Here is a 20,547-nt window from a genome sequence, read left to right as displayed (position 1 = left end):
GGGGTACGCGTACCCCTGGTTGAGAACCACTGATCTGAGTCACAATTAACAGAGCTGGGCAACAACTACCACTAGATGAGCCTGTAGAAACCCATCCAGGGAGAAAGCTTTAATTAAATTAAATTAATGCTATTTGCCCTCAACTTTACCAGATATCCTCACCCGGTTCTGACCCAGTGTCCTGCTAATGCTCTTATGTTCTCCCAAGGGGCTTCAACATTTAGAAGAATACATCGAATTGTGATTAGAAAGAAGGGTGCTTAAGGGTAGGGTCATAGCATTCGCTATAATGGTGGCCATTCATAATGGCAGAACTTTTTTATGCTACCATTGTAAAATTCATGTGTGTTCATTTCAGAGCCAGGAGACACTGGTTCCCATGTTGTGTCCAAGTGGGAAAAGGCTAATCTCTTAATGAATCCATTATTCGGAGGACTGAGGCCAGTAATCTGCAAACCAGCCTTCTCAATAAATCTCTCTCCATAGATTTGCCTCTGTCCCACCGCACATACTTGGGGTGAGAGGAACAAACCTATTCAGAAGCTAGTGGAGAAGGAGGCTGAATGGTGTGTCAGAGTAACACCACAATAAAACTGACCAGCTTGGAGACTAACAGAGGGAAAAGTAGAGGGTGAAGATCTGGAAAAGCTTCCCAATAATGAACAGTTATAATGCAGAATAATAATAATGCCCCGGGGAAAGGGAGGCCCCCACCTCTGGAAATGTTTAATATTGGGCTGGAAAAAAACACATGGGGATGGAGCCCTTGTTTCTCTACTCTGTTCAAGTACTGCTTGGGTGGAGCACACAGCAGGGGGTACAATTGCCCCAGTGCCCAGACCGGGTGCCAGTTAGAGCTGCCCTGTGCAGCCATAACTTAGGGTGGTGGAGAACAGGGCATAGTTCTGCCTCCTCATGCCCAGGCCCTAACCCAACCTTCTACCCTCTACACATCCCTTCTTCCCCTTAAACCAGGGGAGGAGAAGAGGCGTGGCTGGTTGAGCTGCCTACATCAGCTTTCTGCTGGCAGTGATTTCCTCTGTGCAGATGGGAATTCTCTCCTGGCCTCCCCTGGCTAGTTTTTGGGCTGCTTCCATGACACAATGTAGCCTTAGCTGACTGATGAGTCTAAATATACCAAAGGGGCTAGTTATTTTAGCTGCTTATCTTGAGATGCCTTAAAGTTTTTCAGTGGGTTGGATGCTTAGCGTTTTCAGAAAGTCAGCCCCCTTCAAGGTTGCTCAGGTGGGGCCAAAAATGCTCACTAGCACAGCTGGTCAGGAGTTTTCTTTTCAAGTCACTTTAACATTGAATTGCATTTTCCTGTGGTGGCCGATTGCCTTATGGGAGATGAAGTTCGGGGTCCCACATTTCCCCATTCTCCTATGGGCTGGGCTCCCTGGCCAAGATTCCATTTTCTGTGATGTAACATAGTCTATGCTCTGGCATGGTGCACCATGGGAGTCACCTGGTTGTTTGTGCAAACTACACAGGTTACAGTTCCCGTGAAGCACCCATATGGAAATGCAGTTTAATGTGGAACTGACTCAACACAAAGTTGAATCACAGAATCATAGAATATCAGGGTTGGAAGAGACCTCAGGAGGTCATCTAGTCCAACCCCCTGCTCAAAGCAGGACCAATCCCCAACTAAATCAGCCCATAAAATGCCACGTTCAGTGAGGCACAATTGTCTCAGTTACAACATGAGAGTTAATGGGTAAATTCCCAAGAACCAAGGCCCAGGTTTCACTTTATGAATCCCATCATGCACACAGGCAGATACTCTCTTGTACAATGACATCTGCTCAGTTAGACCAGTGACGGTCTTACCCACTTGAGAAGGATTCATGATAAATCCTATTTCTCCCATGTTATGCTCTCCTGCTGTTTTAAGTCTCAGTGAAAACAAAATGGAAGATACAGCTAAGCGTTAAGCCTGCCATTGAGATTGGGAGGTCTCAATACAGAATATAGTGACATGGGGCTTTCCCCAAGGAGAACAGAGAGGGCAACTGGCACTGTTTGCCAAGAAGATGTCTGATTGACTGCAATGTACAGACATTTCGGCCTGATGATCTTCTGCCTATTTGTACAAGAGACACATTTTTAGTGTCAGAGGGGAAAGTGCCCCAACACCCCAAGTATGCAAAGCCATTAATCTACACTAACCATAGTAGACTTGGGCCAAAATTGTCAATCTGGCTTCTTAAATTTAGGCTGCTCAAACTGCAGTTGCTTAGCATCTTTGAAAAAATCAGGCCACATTTACTTAGGAAGATAAATATAGATTCAAGAGCCTAGCTTTAGCTCCCCAGGTTTGAAAATTTTGGTCTGGCTTCCTATAAATGTCACTGGTGACATTATATCTTCACAGATGCTCAGCTTCTGATATCTGCTGCAATCCACGAGCCCTGCAGTCCTGCTGCATTACAAATCCCCGCAGGACAAGCCAAGTTTTGTCTCTATATTTAACCTTGGCAGTCGCTGCATTAGCACCATGCAGCATGCTCTGTCTGACTGATCTTTCTTTTCATGCCAACCAGGCATTGATACAGAGCACTTCCTCTTGGAGGCTGCAGTAAGTGATGAAAGAACCTCAGAAAGTTTGGAGCTCAGGTTCAGCTAAAGTCCCCAAAGCATGGATGCTTGCCAAGAACCTGAATTATCCAAAACATCTGAGATGCCACCCCCCTCCAACTCCCTATTCGTATCCCTTCCTTACGAATGACTTTGTAGCATGGCGTTGGACTAGATGATCTCCTGAGGTCTCTTCCAACCCATATCTTCCATGAAGCTATGATTCTATGTCCCGGTTCACCTCTGCTCATGTTGCCTTCTTGGTTATGGGGACAATAGTCGGCTACCACACTTTTCTGTCTCTCCCCCCGCATTCCAGGGGATGAAGACGTGTAGAGCACTTCTCCTCCCTCTGGGTAGTTTCTAAGGAGAAGTCTGGGATCTCTTTCATTCCTCCAGACAACAACATTGTTTCTAGGGGGAGATCCAGGACCTTTATCCTCCCTGCAACTTTTATGTGACAACAACATTTAGAAGGTGAGGGCTACAGTCACAGTCTTCCATCCTCATTTCTCTCTGGGCTGCAGCTTAGTTATATGGCAAGGAGATGCAGGATGGCAGGGAGAGGGAAGGGGTGGAAGGGAGTATGTATTTTAATCTACTTGGTTCACCCATTCCTTATGCCAGCTGTGCAACCTGTCCCCACCTTACCTGTCATCTCTCGTTCCCTATTGAGATGATGTCTCGTTCCTCCAATCAGCCCAGTATGCCGACTTCCATAGCACACTTGTTAAATGTTGCACTTTGGTGCTTTCTCCCATGCTTCCCTTCACGCTTGGGAGGGACTCACTGAAAACATCTACAAAGCCACGCATAGGTGATGGAACCAGGGGTCCTGGGTGCTGCCGCCTCCCCATCCCCAGCTCGAAATGGATTTCATTATATACAGAGTTTACCGTTTGGTTCAATGACTCTTGTGCTCCCACTGCACAAATTGTTCCAGCACCCCTGAAGCCAGCTCATTGGCCATCTTTGGCCCCTCCTTAAAAATCTCCTCTTCTATGAAGCCTACAAATTTACTAATCTCCTGCCATGGGTAATCTCCTGCCATGCTGTCATCCTGACTAATATTGTCTCATTGTTTGCCTGTACTCCCCTGCCTGCCTAGGACCATCTGTTGTCTCTTCTCTTATACTTAGATTGTAAGCCCTTTGGAGCGGGGACAGTCTTTTCCTTCCCTGTGCAGCGCCTAACACGATAGGGTCCAGGTCCGTGCTTGGGGCTCTTAGGGGCGACAATAATAAATTAACAATAATGCACATTCAGCCACCTGAATTCTGGATGCCAAATAAGTTGTGGAGATAAATAAGGTGGATCCCTCTGTGACCAGAGGGATAATATTGCAGCTAAAGAAAGAATTTAAAGCATGGGTGGGGATGTACGATATTTTATATTAATTCTCATGGGTTGGTCCTGGGTGACGTTAATACATTTTTGACTGTCTTCTATCAGATTTTCAAGGTTATTGTATTTAAATTATACACAGTAAGCTTTTACCAGTGCAATTTTATAGGTATATAAAAAAAACCCAAAACAAGCAGGGTATAAAAGTAAACACTGTACAAAAAATAAGGAATGAAGCAATAATACTGAAGATAGAGATTTCTTTACATTAATCGTTATTCATTGTGATCCCTATAACTCATCACCATGGTATCAAATATACAGATCCAGATTGTCCCTGGTTCTAGCCAGGGTAGGAGGAGCATTCATGCACCCTGGACAAGGATCAGTCCTTGTTCCCTCTGATTAAATATATCAGTGGAAATTGGTCTTAAGGTATTGGTTTTATCTGCATATTAATAGCTTCATCATACAGGGACTGAGGGAGCAGGCAGTAGGCTGCAGCCGCAGCAAAAAAACAACATAAACTAATCAATGGTCAGTGGTTGGTAAACAACAGGGCAGGTCTACTCTAGAAGCGCTACATCTGGTGAAGATGCCAACAGGAGAGAGCTCTCCCGTCATCACGATTCCTCCACCTCGGCGAGAGGCAGAAGCTATGTCGGCCAGAGAGCGTCTTCCACTGACATAACGCCAGTGTGGACAGCGTTTAGGTCACTGTCATTTGTGCTGCTCAAGAGGGTGTCTTTTCACACCCCTGCGCAATGTAAGTTAGATCAACTTAAGCAGTAGTGTAGACCTGCCCATAGCAACATGGATGTTATCAGGAGAGACATTATTGGCCTCAGTGTAGACATTTTATTCACAAAAACATCCCAAAGGAATCTCCTAGGCAGCTGCAGAAGAAACTGGATGAACAGAACAAGCGTGCTGACGTGCACTGAGAAGGGAAAGGGTAGGTAAACACAAAGATGAGGTCAGATTTTTTTAGCCTTCAGGACGATGTTAGAAAACTTCTGGGATGGTTGTTTCTTCATGATGTGATGCAATATGTTAGATCAGGGATTGGCAACCTTTGGCACTCGGCCCATCAGGATAATCCGCTGGCAGGCCGTGAGACATTTTGTTGACGTTGACCATCCGCAGGCACGGCCCCCCGCAGCTCCCAGTGGCTGCGGTTTGCTGTTCCTGGCCAATGGGAGCTGTGGGAAGCGGCAGCCAGCATGTTCACACTACCACACCCTCACCAGGAGTGCTTGCACAGTTTTCTGTCAGTGTTGGGCATTGTGGGAAGTCTTCTGAAAGCCAGCAACAGTCAATGTAAGCAACTCAGTGTCTACACTGGCACCGCGTCAACCAAACTACATCAACCTAAGTGCTACGCCTCTTGTGGAGCTGGAGTTATTAAGGCGGTGTAGCGGGCGAGTTATATTGACAGGAGTGACATTGTAGTGTAGACACTTACAGAGTCAGGCTGATGTAAGCTGCCTTGCATTCACCTAACTCTGTGTTGTAGACCGGGCCTCAGCAGTTGCCAGATATGTATTTTGTGAGAGAAGTGTTGCTTCCTGTTACGAAATTGGGGACAAAGTGGGACTAAAGTGAAGCTGTTCACCTCCTGTCCAGAGAAACAAACAGAGGGCTTTGTTGAATTGGGCTATTTACCCTTGGGACCTGCAGTCGTAACTACACTGGGCAATTACATATGGTAGCAATATATTTCTTGACGGGCTTTACAGCGTTTGACTAATACATCCCATACAACATCCCGGTAAAGCAGACAAGTGTTGTGCTTGAGATGGGGAAACTGAGGCCCATAATGGATAGATGCCTATCAAAGGCCATGGATTGAACCAATGAGAGAGCCAGTCTTGGAATACCTGAGTTCCTGACTAATGCCACAGAGCTGTAGTAAATGACAGGTAAGCAATACAAAGAAAATTTCCTTTTTTTGCTCAGACCCTTCCTTCCTACCCTTTGGCTTGCACTCCTGTCTCTTTATTAACACAACTTGCAGTCTGCACTGAGGCTGCCTCACTGAGAGCTAACTGTACAGTAAATCAGCACAGGCTGCTGATTCAGCAATAGAAAGGAAGAAAAGCCCAGCAACACCCTTGTTACAGACTTGAATAATTTCTCTCCAGGAGCTGGATATTAATAACTGAACAACACAAAAAATAAAAAAAATCACTGAATCTGACATTTTATTTTACATGCTCTTTCCCAGTGAATCTAATATTTTATTTTTATTTAACTGTTCATCCAATAGTCCTCCAAATTTACAAATACGAAACAAGAGGGCAAAAATCATAATAAAAGACCCTAAATCTCTGTAGGCCCCACACTGTTTGCTTGTCACCGATATTATTATGGCTACTACCAGGGAGGGGGGGGAAGGTTTTAATGTAAGGCAACCATTTTGTGCTTTGTAATCTGCTACCTAACAAACATTTTTAAGACCCAGATATCTGTTAAGCCTAAATAAAAAATGTATCAACGTTTAGATAGCTATGTGTGCGCATAACCAAAAGCTTATGAAATGGGTTCAGATCTAGATGTTTTGCAATTATGGATGTACAGAAAAAACAAGTTTCTTATCTTAATAGTGTCTGACATTCTATCTATAGCTATATGTCTATTGCTTCTATCGGCATAGCAGCTCAGTCACCTGCAGCCCCCAGCACGCTAGTTGTTGTATAAACAGACAGTAAGAAAGTATCTCGACTCGAAGAGTTTATAGTCTCAGTAGACAAGATAGTATTATTAGCATCCCTGTACAGATGGGGAACAGAGAAAATGTAAGTGACTTTCCCAAGGTCACACAGGGGACACTGTGGCAGTGCTTGGAACTGAACCGACATCTTCTGGGGCCCTGTCGAGTGCTCTAATCCTCAAGATGCTCTTCTAATACTCAGAGGGGTAGCCATGTTAGTCTGGTTCTGTAGAAGCAGCAAAGAATCCTGTGGCACCTTATAGACTAACAGACGTTTTGTAGCATGAGCTTTCGTGGGTGAATACCCACTTCTTCGGATGCAAGTGCATCTTCTTGCATCCGAAGAAGTGGGTATTCACCCACGAAAGCTCATGCTACAAAACGTCTGTTAGTCTATAAGGTGCCACAGGATTCTTTGCTGCTTCTTCTAATACTATGTATTAATTAATACAGATTTGAGAACTTCTGATGAAAGATGCCGCATAAGTGCACAGAGCGAAACCTATGTTAACTCCCTGCTTTACACGACCTCTGCAAAGTATCCCCATGTGGTTTCTAGCATGGTCTTGTTTGAACTTTATTTAAACACTGGCCTCTCCTAGGCAACAACCTGATATTATTCACAATCCTGCAGTGAACATGGGCATAGTTCAGCTTGTGTTATTCTAGACTCTTGGACCTTGACTCTCCGATCAGAATAGGTCTCACCAGAAATTGCTCAATCTTCTTCCTGTGAACCACCTCGCTTGCGTTGTGTGCCCAGACCAATTATTAGCCACAATGGCATATGTCTGTGGGCCCAGCCAGCATCTTGGTGATTGCCTCTTACTCCTCGGTACACCTATCGCACTATCTATAAATGTTACATAAAATGGCAGTGCTAGTAACAATAAGTAGCAGCAGTAATAATACTTACTTCCCTGAGGTTTTCCGCTGTGCAATGTATATGCTTCTGGCTCAACCCTGGTTCTTATTTGAGCAGGGGACCTTGGAGATATATAAGTGTATTTATATGAAATGGTTGGGTTCCAGGTACATCTGTGTTAGGGGTTCCTGTGGCAGACAATATCCCACCCCACTTGGAGTCCTCGACCTTTCTAATGGGGATACAAGATCTTGAGACCAAAAACATCTGAATGGAGAAAAGGCAGAAGAACTGGTTCAAGGCTAGTTGGTAATAGCCAAGCAAGGAAACAAAGGTAGTCAGAGGAGAGGGGAAGAGAACAAGTGCCTTTATTTGCACCCACACAGTTGGGAAGAAGAGGAAATTGCAAGTCCTCAAAGATGCATCAGCAGGGAGGAAGAGGAATTAGGCAAATGAAGCAACCAAGAATGCCTCTAAAAAGAACTGCCTCATCTTAAATCACAAGAGGCCCAAGTTTAGATGATCCTGTCTGAATTTATCTCAGTGTAATAAAAGGACAGAGCAGAGGTGTTAGTGGATTATGGAGAGCAGCAAGAAGGTCAGGGGATAACATGCCCTTAAAAAGATCTAGCAATCTATCTCCTCTCAGCCAATAGGATTGGAGAAAACATGTCTGGGTCCTTTCCTCGCCTTAGTAAATGGAGGCTTGACGCTGCCAGATACAGCTACAGACCTCTAATCTCGTAGAGGTTCCCTGCCTCCCCCAGCTTATATTAGTATACGAGGAGCATCAATTACACCTTCCTTTGTCAGGGACTCCAAGGCACGTCTCAGTAATCCAACCAATCAACCATCGGATGGAATATTTTACCATCTGGACTTTCAAGCCATGTGGCATTCAAAGTGCATCCACAGAAAACTCCAAGCATTAGCTCAAGAAATACATCTGATTGAATTATTACAGACAGTTAAAACACCTGCATTGCAGTCGCATTTAAGATTCAATTCAAATCCAAATGCAACTTTGTGACTCATGAATTTCTTTGTTTCTCGAGTGCTTTTTGTACCAGACAAAGGAGCCGTGTTTTAAGACCCCATTTTCTCAATAATTTTACGATGACTTTGTTAACGTTTCCAGTAAAAACATCCTTATTGCATTTGCAGATGTGTGCTAAAATAAACCCAGTCAAATGACAAGGAAAGTGACAGCAGAGAAAAGGATTGAAGGGTGCAGAGAACAGCTGGACAAATGAAGACAAGGCACATGCAGGCAAGACAGAGAAAGGAATGAGAGAGAGGTTGAATATAAATCTGATAAAGTGACGGCATCCATGATACCTCATCAGCTCTGACCTTGCTGAGGACACAGATAAAAATCAGATCCATTTATGTTAAAAGCACTTTAACCCCATTAGTAATAATGCCTCTATTGTTTGCATTACCGTAGTGCCTAGGAATGTACAGTAGTGTCTGGATCAGACCTGAGATCCACCTAGCTCAGTATCCTGTCTCTGACAGCCACTAGTAGCAGATGCTTCAGAGAACAGTGCAAGAACCCCACAGAAGGCGAATATGGGAAAATCTGCCCTCCACGATAGGTCTGCTCCTGGTCTCTAAGGGTAGTAGGTCGACACTGTAGCCGGGGTGTGATTGCAGCTTGTGTTAGCTTTAGCTTTAATCTAGCTCGCTCAGGTAGCAGAGCAGTGAAACTGTGGCAGCCCATGCTTCAGCCCGGGCTGTACAAGCTCACCTGCTTTAATCTAGCTAGCTTGGGTAGTGGGAGCAGTAAAGCTAGCTCAGGTAGGTCTACTCAAACTGCAGTCACACTCCATGACTGCAGCATAGACATACACCACTTGTTAGAAATGGGCTTAAGCCCAGAAGCATGAGGTTTAATAACAACTTTTTCAGTATCCATCCTAACACCAGGATCAGGGCCCCATTGTGCTAGGTACTGTACACACACACACACACACACCATTAAAGATGTATTCCATGGCCACGGATGAGCTGCAGAATTCATGCCACAGATGATGCTTCTCAAAGCAATATTGACTTCCTCCTCCGAAAGAGGTGGGGGGGGAGGGCATTGCTGAAATCAGGGAAGTTGCCAGGAGCAAGGGCAGTCTAGAAAAGCAGAGATATGCTCAGCTCTTCCAAAATTCATGGCACTGCTGTCCAGGAGTTCTTAGACGTTCATGCTCCATGTGGTGAAAAGACCACATCCTCTGCCCTTTCTTTGTCTCTTCCAGTTCCTCCCACGAGTGGAGGGAAAAGTGGTAGGACTCTGATCTATAGACTCTTCTACCCCCCTCAACACTGTAGTATCTGAGCACCTTCCAGTAGCGCATCACATTAATGCATAACATCTGTCACATGCGGCTTGTTCTCTCTCTCTCTCTTTCCCACCCCGCCCAAGTGACAATTGTGAATGCAGTAGAAGATTTGGGTAGGGTTTGGGGGTTAATGGATACACTGCTCTGGGTTTATGTTACAGAAGGGAGGTCAAAGAAAGGCACCTTGCACTTGAAGTGGAAGGTGGTGAGGTCTGTGGTGGCCCTTAGTCCCTGGAGGCGTTTGTTCTACAGTCTTGGACTGGCCTCTAAAAAAGTTCCCTCTCCTGCACCAATGAGCTTTACTCTTACGGATTTCCATGGGATGAAGTAAGCAGAGGATTTTTGGATATTTTTTCCCCTTTCATCCTCTCCTCAGTGGAAGGGGACCACATGGCCTTGTCTATATTTGGTATTAGCCTTGATTCTGCAATCAGGGACCAGACGTCAGTAACTCAAAGAGGTTATGGGCTTATTACAGAAGAGTGTGAGGTTCTGTAGCCTGCAATATGCAGAAAGTCAGACTTTAAGGCCAGAAGGGACCATCATGATCATTCAGTCAATGAGCTGAACAGGTGCAATCTCCAAGTGTAGACAAGAAAAGGCATGACTTGCACTGGTTGAGTTCACCCTGACTCGAAACAAGAAACGCTCAACTATATTTTTGGGGTTTGCAGTGGTGTGGCTACATTGGTTTCTCCCAGTGCTGGCTTTATTCTAAGTATAAAAGAGGACTATGAATCCAGTTCATCCCACTGCCTTATGGAATTTACATCATGCCAAGAGATGCCAACACTCCTGTGAGGCAGGGCTATTATTCCCATTTTACAGATGGGGCACTGAGGCACTGAGAGACTAAGTGACTTGACCACTAGTTAGAGTGCTAGTCTGGGATTCAGGAGACCTGGGTTTGATTCCCTGCTTTGCCACAGACTTCCTTTGTGACCCTGGGCAAGTCACTTAATCTCTATGTGCCTCGGTTCCACATCTGTAAATTGGGAATAACAGCCCTGCCTCACAAGGGGGTTGTGAGGATAAAGACATTGAAGATTGTGAAGTGCTCAGATACTACGTTGATGGGAGTCGTGCAAGTACCATAGAGATTTATCAAACATCAGTGGTGTGGGTGGAAAGGCAAAACAAAGCAGCAGGGCGTGGGAAAGAAAGCATTTTACAGGGGGCCTCTTAGTCTGCAGCATATAAGAAGGAAATTTGTTTGCTCTAAAACTTTGCAGTGATATCTGCAACTGACCTAAGAAAGGAACCTGGTAAAATTCAGCAAGAGAATGTGTTTGGCTTCCAGACATCGATACTGTACAGAGCAGGGAGATCCAGGAGTGAAGGGGATCCATGTCACTTTTGATCAGAGAGTCAAAGCAGAGAGCAAACCCACTAGTACAGATACTGCAAAGCAATTTGCAGCTACAACAAGGCATACAGTGTAAATAACATTAGTGCGATATGCACAGGCTCCAGCTTGAGAGAGGAAACTCGAGGGAGGAAAAATGAATGAATAATTAACACACAAAGAAATTATAATAAAAACTCTACCTGGGGCATAAGTCTTTCCAATAACGAGAGGGGGAGAAAAAATCAGTGATGTTCCTCTCTGGAACCCTGCAGGAGACTATAGCAAAATCCTGCACTGTCAACAAGTACAGAGCCACTGAAAAATGATATGCATTAAAGACAAATATTCTACCCTGTTAACCCTGGTTTGCCTTCTGGTCGTTCATTGTGACCAAACGAGTGCCACTCATTACAGAAGCCACAGTCAATCATGAATTATCCACAACAGTGATCATAGCAACTTACTGTAATGCAAGAGATAGTAAGCAGTGGCTTGTTGCCTTTTGACACTTACCAGGAAGCCCATTCACCTGGAAGCTCAAGAGAGCTATTATATAGTTACAATAACAACACAATTCACCTTTAAAAATGAGGGACAAGATTTTTGTTTTAAAGTGACTAGTAATTTTCGGTGTTTCAATCTTTGGGCGCCCAATCTGAGACACGTGAAATGGGCCTCAATTTCTGAGCAGTAACCCTCTGGACATCAGGCCACTTTAAATGTGTCCTTTGCTGGACGTTCAATATTCAGAGTCAGGTTTTTGAAAATCTTGTCAGAAGATTCCCACTTCAGGGGCCCTCGGATGGCTCCTTCCTAAAACCTTTTCTGGGATTCCGCTAGAAACGCCTCTGTATCAAGGTCTGTGGTGGAGAATTTCTCTAGCAAAGAGAATGATTTAACGAAGCTATGGTCTAATTCAACCACAAGTCATTTGGCTGGATGCAGAATCACTGGATGAAATTCTACAGTGTGGGTTGCGACACTGAATGGGGTCGTGCCATCAGCAGATGGGTTTGCACCAATCCCTAGTGTGCTAAGGACACCCTTTTGCTCTGCAAAGTGGCATCATCTGCACAGCGTGACCTGATATGTACTGTGCGTGCAAGGTCACGCTGTGTGGGGGACTCCATATTGCTCTACAAAATGGTGTCCCCAGGGGCGGCTCTAGGTATTTTGCCGCCCCAAGCACGGCAGGCAGGCTGCCTTCGGCGGTTTGCCTGCGGAAGGTCCCCGGTCCCACAGATTCGGCGGCACACCTGCGGGAGGTCCCCGGTCCCACGGATTCGGCGGCATGCCTGCGGGAGGTCCACCGAAGCTGCGGGACCAGCGGACCCTCCCCGCCGAAGGCCACCTGCCTGCTGCCCTCGCAGCGACCGGCAGAGCGCCCGCCATGGCTTGCTGCCCCAGGCACGCACTTGGCATGCTGGTGCCTGGAGACGCCCCTGGGTGTCCCCCATGCTATCTGGGGTCCCAGACAGAAATAATTAATTAAAATAGGGTCATGCTTACAAAAAGTTTGGGAACTGCTGTTATATGACCTATGTTGTAAAGGAGATTGGATTAGATGGTCATAATGATCCCTTCTTGCCTTGAAAATCTGAGTCTACAAATCTCATTGAGCTTGTCATTCCCAATTCCTCATCTTATCTAGCATCACTCTCCTCTCAGTTCCCTCTCCCAGCCTCATTAGCACAAGTGCAAGAGGCTTTTTCTTTGCCACCTTGTCCTGCCATCTTGAATGCCTCCTGTATCTCGTCAATTCAGCAGCTGCCTGTTTGAAGAGACAGGGTTAGAGCACTGTCTATGTACAGCTTTTGGATTTTGTCTGATTTTAGGGACTCTATCTCTCTGTCAGACTGGAAACTCCATTTTGATTGTAAGGCTGGTCTATGCTGTCCTGATGTCTTTTTACCTCTGCCTTGGACTAACATCTCAAGTGGTGGCAAAGGGCTAACAACAGCGGGTTGTTAAATATTGACGATTGCCCTTTTTAAAGGGAGCATCCTAGGACAAAAAGAGATAATTGCCACATAAGTCAAACCACCAAATCTGAATTCAAGTGGGGAGATATGTAAGCAATCGATCACCTGGTGAGGGGCTTTGATAACCAGATAAGGCTGAGTGGGGGTTACCTGACAAAGAGATGGTCTTTCACCGAATATTTTAGAGAGAGAAGGGACCAGAGATACTCCAGGATCTGGAGAGGAAGCCATGTGCAAGAGGAGAGAAAGGATCCAGGATACCCCAGAGGACACTCCAGAGGACTCTGAGCTAAACCCAGAGAGCACTCAGGAATGCTCAAAAACCTGAAGCTGGGAAATGTATATTGGTAGTTTCATTGTTTTGCCTAGAATATTTATTTCTCAGGATATCGAAGTAAAAAGTAATTGCATTTGGAAACCCTTACAAACCCTGTTTATTTGTGCTTTCTCCACTATCCCATGTCCCTAAAAGGGGAACTGCAAACCCAGAGTTCCCACGAGATTCGAGCTCTGGAAAAATGACTGGCATATCTTGGGGCTTCAGCGCTGGTCCTAGGGGCATGGGGCAGCTGAGCTGTAGAGCCCCATCTGTACCAAGGATTCATGCCATGAAGGCCAAAGGGAAATACAGGGCTGCTGCCTGCTGTGTGGAAGGAATGCTTGAGAGCACACAGGTCTAGTGCATTGGGACCCAAACAGCAGCCTGGTGAGCTTCCGGCCAGGAGAGCAATTCCAGCGCTGCGTGTGAAATCCTGGCCCCACTGAAGTGAAGAGCAGAACCCTCATTGACTTCAATGGAGCCAAGATTTCACCAAAAATGCCTTTAGGCAGGACAGACCCCCACACCAGGGGTCACAGTGCTGGGCCGAATCTCAAGCTAGGGAGTTTCTCTCTTTACTTTCAAATATGTGAAACTCCTTTTCTGGTTATAGACACTAACCCTTGACAGGGATTTTTTTGTCCTGCAAAGTCATTAAGCTAATGGTGCAGTGTTCCACGGTGGTATTGTAATAGCATGTATTGGACCTCATTCCATTCTTCTTGCTGTTCATTTTCTTTTTTTTTTAAAGTTACCATGCTGATTTCCACACTCGAGAAAACATGCAGGAAAGAGAGGTCATTTTCTTTTCATTCAAGTGACATGATGCATTTGTGCACGCCACCTGGGATGTTGCATACCAGCTGGCCCATGTGGACACTGCTGGCACGCGCTAACGTAGGGAACTTCTAGCACATGCCAGCAGAGTACACATGGGCCAGTTAGTGCATAACCCGCTGGTGTGCTCCTGAATTTACACCCCAGCTAGTGAGCACTAACATACTGTGTAGACCATCGGTTTTCAACTTGGGGTCTGTGGACCCCTGGGGGTCTACAGAATATGTCTAAGGGGTCCTCAAAAGGTTGTTGTTACCACAGAACTGTGGTTTTCAACTTGAAGTCTGCAGACCCCTGGGATCCACAGACTATGTCTAAGATATCCAAAGGGGTCCGTGCCTCCATTTGAAATGTTTTAGCGGTCTGCAAATGAAAAAAATGTTGAAAAACGCTGGTGTAGAAAAGCCCTTAATCATTTATTATTTTGAAAATACGATCACTATTGGGACAGGTTCAAAACATGACTAATGCTCAGTTTTTGAGAACCTGGGGATAAATCCTGACCTCCGCTGAAGTGAATGGGAATTGACCCTAGTTTCTTATAGAAAGAGAGGTAAGGTGTAAAAGAGCATTAAGAGACAACAGCATGCTCACCATTTAATCACTCTTTTGAACCTTTCAGGGCCCACGTGATTCCTGTACCCACACTAACAAGGAATCAAAGTGAAATTTGCCTTGCTCTGGAGCTTTGCAGTTGAATATAGATTCTTTCATCTTTAGAATTGTGGTTCATATCCAGTCCAATGCCCATGATATAGCATGGGAGGAGAGAGTGGTGAGTTTCTAGATCAGTGGAGCTTTCTTTTTCACTGTTTTCTTCTGTTTTGGTAGCCTCATTGTACATTAACAATCTCCTTCCCATGTCCCCATAATCTGATGTTCTTCTAGAGTGCTATCTTGTTTCACCTATTATCTATCCCAGCCAGTTGGACTTTAGAGCATCCAAGTTAATTCACATTGGAACAGAAAGTGAAATGTGTTGTTTCAGTATCTGATGGATGCCATTGGCATGGCTTTCCTGTTTCCCAAACCAGAAACCGGGATTGTCCAAATGATGCCTGCCTCCAACAGTCTGAATTTAAACCCAGATATGAACTCCCACGGACACTAACACATAAGGAGAAGAAACTGAATTCTGGATCCAAGAGGGACCATGGCCCATCTCTATTTTTGTTAACATCTTATATTTACTAGTCACCTCTATCTTACTGCTTATGTGAGAAAATAACTTGTGCTGCCAACAACTCCCTTTGTCTAAGGGCAGCAACCAAGCTGATATTAGGAATTCAGGTAAGGAATTCCTCCCCCTGCCCAAATACAATACTATATAGGATATAATAATAATATGTTGCACATATAATCCATATGCTTTTAGAACAGAGCATTTTGTCTTTAAGTCCTGAGAGCAGCAATGAAAAAGAGGAAGAGCCTTGTTGAAATCTGTGCAGAGACAAAGGCAGGAAGCACAGCTAGAAGTGAACAGGAGAATCCAGAAAAGAGGAGCTGGTAGATAATAAGCAGGCTCAGTATCTGCTTGAAGTCAGCATAGAAACCATCATTAAAGGCAGACAATTCTACATATCTCACACAACATTAACCTCGGAGCTGAGCTAATGAGAGCTCAGAGAGCAGAAAATTCAAGCAAGAGGGGAAACACTGAGCATTCCCATCAGGCTCTACTGCTAGAGGTCAGTTTATCAGCCAAGAGGACATGGCTGCTGTCACATCTGGATCTCAGACCTGTAGTGTTTTGTCTATAAGGAAGACTTCCTATCTGACCAGACGAACTAGCCAACAATCAAGAGGGCTGAGTGTTTCTAGCTAGAAGAATTCACAGAGCAAACTTGTGTTTGCTCACTATGCCAAATTTTTGGAGGATACTACAGTTTTCATTCCAATCCGAAGAATCCAGCTGATAAACTCTACATTTTGGAGTGTGAAAATAATCTCTGAAGAAGACCTGAGGCAAAAGAATGTACATCTACATGTGTTTAAATAAAGGAGTATAAATGGTATGCTGTGTGCCGTACCTTGTGATCCAGATGTTGTAAATCCATTGTATAGCAGCAAAATGTCTATACGAAAAATAGTCAAACTTCTGGATCAAATAGCTATTGTTTAATGCATTACATAATCTTATTTTAAGTAGCCTTTTACAATGCTTAGCTTATCTGGGTGCATTAAAATGTAAATATCTAAGCAATTGTGTAGCATTCTGTATTCAAAAGTTACTGGGAGCTATTAATAAGGCTGGGATTCAGGGTTTAAACACAATATATCCCAGGGACTCGCTCTATATAATGTTTTCTGAGAAATCCCGAGAAGTCACTACTCTAGTAAAGAGCTGAACTGAAATGCATGAAGCAGTGTGGCAGTATCTGTAAGTAATTTGCTACAGATACAGCTGTAAGTAATTTGCTACAGCTACATCCTTACCGAGCATCTTTCACCTACAAATCTTGTGATGAGCTATATTCAAGAATTATAGGTAAGAGTCTTAAAAAAAGTGACTAGTGCCTTTGGGTGCCCAGCTTGACACACCTTAAAGTCAAGGTTTTCAGCACTTTCTAAAAAGCAGGCCCCTTTTTAGGTTGTCTCAAGTTGGGCATCCAAAAATGGAGGCCTCCAAAAACCACGAGTGGCACTTGACAATCTTGGCTGCTGTTTTAACCCTGACCATGTTCCTTTATGACCCTGCCTTCTTCTCATTTGCAAAAAGGGCGGTGAGCATCATTCTACCCCCATCTGCCCTAGACGCTGAAAGTGGTTTAATAGCAGCTAAGGGGGAAGCTGGAGCACCATCAACCACTGTCAGCAACCGGCTCTTCTCCTAGGGTAGGCTGACAACCCCATGCATTTAAAAAACATGCACCCGCAGTACGCCATTACAAAGACATGCACCCATTGTTCCTGGGATTCCATACCAGAGGCAGGAGCACAAGAGTGAAGAAGCAGATCTTCATGGAGACGGCCATCTTCTCCTAATAGATATGTAGCCAATCTGTAGCAACTTAGAGCTGGTCTTGTGGCTCAAGCACACACCATCTGCCGATCCCAGTGTCGCTGTCTTCAAGACTCAGCTCAGGTCTCTGCAACGAAACAGTATGAGAATTATAATAATGAGAAATAAGAAGGGGAGTTGCGGGAAAGAGGAACAGGCCTGGAACAGAGGTTACACTATCTAGATTGTGAGCTGAGTAAGTCAAGAGCCAACATCTTGTTACTTGTGCGTACAGCTCCTAGTACAACAGGGTCCTGATCCTTGAATGGGGGAGGGGGCATGGACACTATTGTGCTATCGATAATCTGGAACAAAGGCACTACTGAAACAATGTAAATGATAAAAGCTAAACACCTCCAAAGAAAAGTAAAGGGACTGAATGTGACAACTGGTACAAGGCCAGGGACTGAAGGGGCATGAACACTGAACTACCCAAGGACTGGACTGAGTCCCCTGTTGGACGTACTGGGGAACTTTCACTTCTTGAGCTGAATCAAGGGGCTGGACTCTTAGATCCAGTGAAGTCATCACCAGCCATGTCAATTGACAGCAGCTGGGAATCTGGCCCTACTTCTCCGGAGATATATGGGAGACACAATTTCCCTGGGCTCTCAGTTTGGCATACCGTTCTCTAACATGACCAAAAAAAGAGGAGAAAAAAGGGAAAATCTAACAGAGGGATCAAAGATAACACAAAAACCATATACATGATGGGAGAAAAAAGGAAAGAGAATTCAAAAATGAATACCAGAATCATACATGTTGTGAGGAAAAAAACAGTTATTGTTACAAAAGAAAAGACTGCAGAAAAAAATGTGGGCTAAGTCTAGTAAACGGAGAAATAAAAGGAAGACGGGGAGGGAGACGGGTTGCAAGCAACAAGATAAATAAATAAATGACAAAGATAAATATGAAATAACTCTCCAATCGAGGGCTGTTCAATATTCCTTCCAATTTCAACCTTGACTGCAGCTTGCTGGCAAGATATCAGCATTCAGGAAGCCGAGCGCCTTTCATTTAAAAAAAAAAAAAACCCTCTCCTTCTACATTAGTCATCTCAGTCCAGGCCTCCACTAAATAGAGGAGGAAAAATGATTCACAAAAACCTCTCCATACTCACCCTCCTCCCTCTCTTCCCTCCTGCCTTCACCTCGCTCTCTACTCAGGTACTGAATTTAATTACTTCTACACTGTCTTCCTGATGTTTTATCAAATAATGAGAGAGAGATAAGACCTGAGCCGAGGAGGACAGAAAAAGTCCATCCTGACATTTAATGGTGCGGAGGTGGAAAATAAGAGTCACTCCATTAAAAGGAGCCTGTGTACATGGGAGCCAGGCAGAGGCAATGGCTCGGACTGGATTTCAGATTGTTAGCTGGTAATTGGTTCTCCTGTGGGCAGCTTTGGCAGAGAAGCCCAGAGAAGGGTATGAAGATGGATCTTTACTCTCTTACTGCAAGACATGTGGGATATTGGGAGGAAAGTGTGGGAGAAGATTGAAGAGCAGCTGATGACTTACTCACATGCCTGGCATTTAGTCACCATGGTAATGCATGCATTAGAAATATGCTAGTTACATGACGGATGGATGGATGGACGCTCTGTGTTAAAATAATGGCCATCAGGACTCTATTATTGTAATTATTTTAAAGAGATGATGAACCAACACTGCTAGAGGCTGGAGCCCTCTATGTAGTGCCACACCATGTTTCTCACAGACAGTGGAAAATTTCCCTACAGCCCTATGTTAGCAGTGTTTGTTCTCCATTCCCCAGCCTCTCTGTAGAGAAGGCCAACAAAGTGGCTAGGTTTTTGTGCAAGCAAGACATGGAAACCTGCCCATCTCAAACTGGATCGAGACTTCCAAATCTAATCACCTAGGTATTAGACAAGGACAACTTTCAGTTTCTCATGACCCAGGGCCCCGATTCTGCAACTGAATCCAATAAGAAGTCACGGAAAATGCAAACCGTGTTGACAGAAATACACAAATTGGTGTAAAATTCATCAAGTTGTTTTGATACGAAAAATCTATAAACATTTTTCCAGAACAATTGACATTTCATTTTGACTTTTTCAGAATGAACTCTTTTTTTAATTCAAAATGATTTCTTTTTGAAATTTTTCTTCAGTTTTATTTATTTATTTTAAAGGTTAAACCTCTAAAGCTAAAAGAAACATTTTGTTTTGTGTTAAATGAAATATTTTGTTCAGTGACCTGAAACAATGTTTTTTGATTTTTTGATACAGCCAGTGAGCCAAAAAAAATCTATTTGCACATCTCCCCACCCATCTCTTGTTAAGTCTATCTAAGATGAGTAGAGACCATAGATCTTTATAATATGATACTTCCTCTCCTTTCTTACATGCTTGGATAAGCAGTAAAATAGCTAACAATGTTGACATTTAAAATATCATCACTGACATCTGAGTTAGCACCCATTATACTCAATGGAGCACTTCACACCTCTCAGAGTCAGTGCTTCAGGCACTCTGCAAACCCAGACAGACATAGATGCATTGGTTATATGCGGGTAAGGTTTTCATGTGTTTCTTCACAACCATCTAGAGAGACTTATGAAAGCTAAGTCACAGGAGAATAATTAATAGGCTTATCCATATACCCTGCCTGCAAGGGGCAAACTCTGAACCTTGGGAAACACTAGTCTATCTGATTTCCTGCATACTATAGGCCAAAGAATCCACTCAGTAATTCCTGTGTAGAGGAAATTTTTCTACTACACCACCTATCAGTTCTCTTTTATGCCATTATTCTGTCAACAACCCTCATAAAATGTCAGTCGGTTGGAATGGCATGACTTTCTTAACTAATGCACATGAATAGTCAATTGCAAGGAAATATTTATAAAACTGTATTTTAGGAGCATTAGTAGGCCAAGTAAAAATAGAATGAGACTTTTCCTTTTGTCCTCACAGATGGGTTAATTACCCTTTTGCAGAATCTGTGATGTAGTTGTCCTTTTCTAACTAATATGCCTGATGAGATCACAAAGGTAAGAATACACTCAGTTCCTGCACTGTGTTAGGAGCACGTACAAAAGGAAACTGTAAAGAACTCTTTTCCAGCCAGTGAGGTGTGTTCTAAGGCTGGTACATCCAAGTTTTGCAATTGCTGTTTGACTGAATTTCTTTTCCTTGTCGGGTTTTCTCCTTAGTTCTGCGGTATGCCTATTTTGTATTTCTGTAAGAAGGAGCAGCTAT

At 44.1% G+C, this 20,547-nt stretch overlaps 1 protein-coding gene across 1 annotated transcript in view; it reads right to left on the bottom strand.

Moving 5' to 3' along the window:
• The window catches only part of ADCYAP1R1 (ADCYAP receptor type I), a 190,483-nt gene that overhangs the window by 132,617 nt on the left and 37,319 nt on the right, over nt 1–20,547 (bottom strand). Inside the window, exon 2 of the mRNA XM_045006930.1 lies at nt 17,249–17,413. Within this exon, the coding sequence (XP_044862865.1) occupies nt 17,249–17,299 (51 nt within the window). The 5' untranslated portion in view covers nt 17,300–17,413. The remainder of the gene's footprint in view (nt 1–17,248; nt 17,414–20,547) is intronic.

This window comes from Mauremys mutica, chromosome 2, assembly GCF_020497125.1.
Source record: "Mauremys mutica isolate MM-2020 ecotype Southern chromosome 2, ASM2049712v1, whole genome shotgun sequence".
In the NCBI taxonomy this organism is placed as follows: Eukaryota; Metazoa; Chordata; order Testudines; family Geoemydidae; genus Mauremys; species Mauremys mutica.
This window is presented reverse-complemented; position numbering and strand designations above follow the sequence as displayed.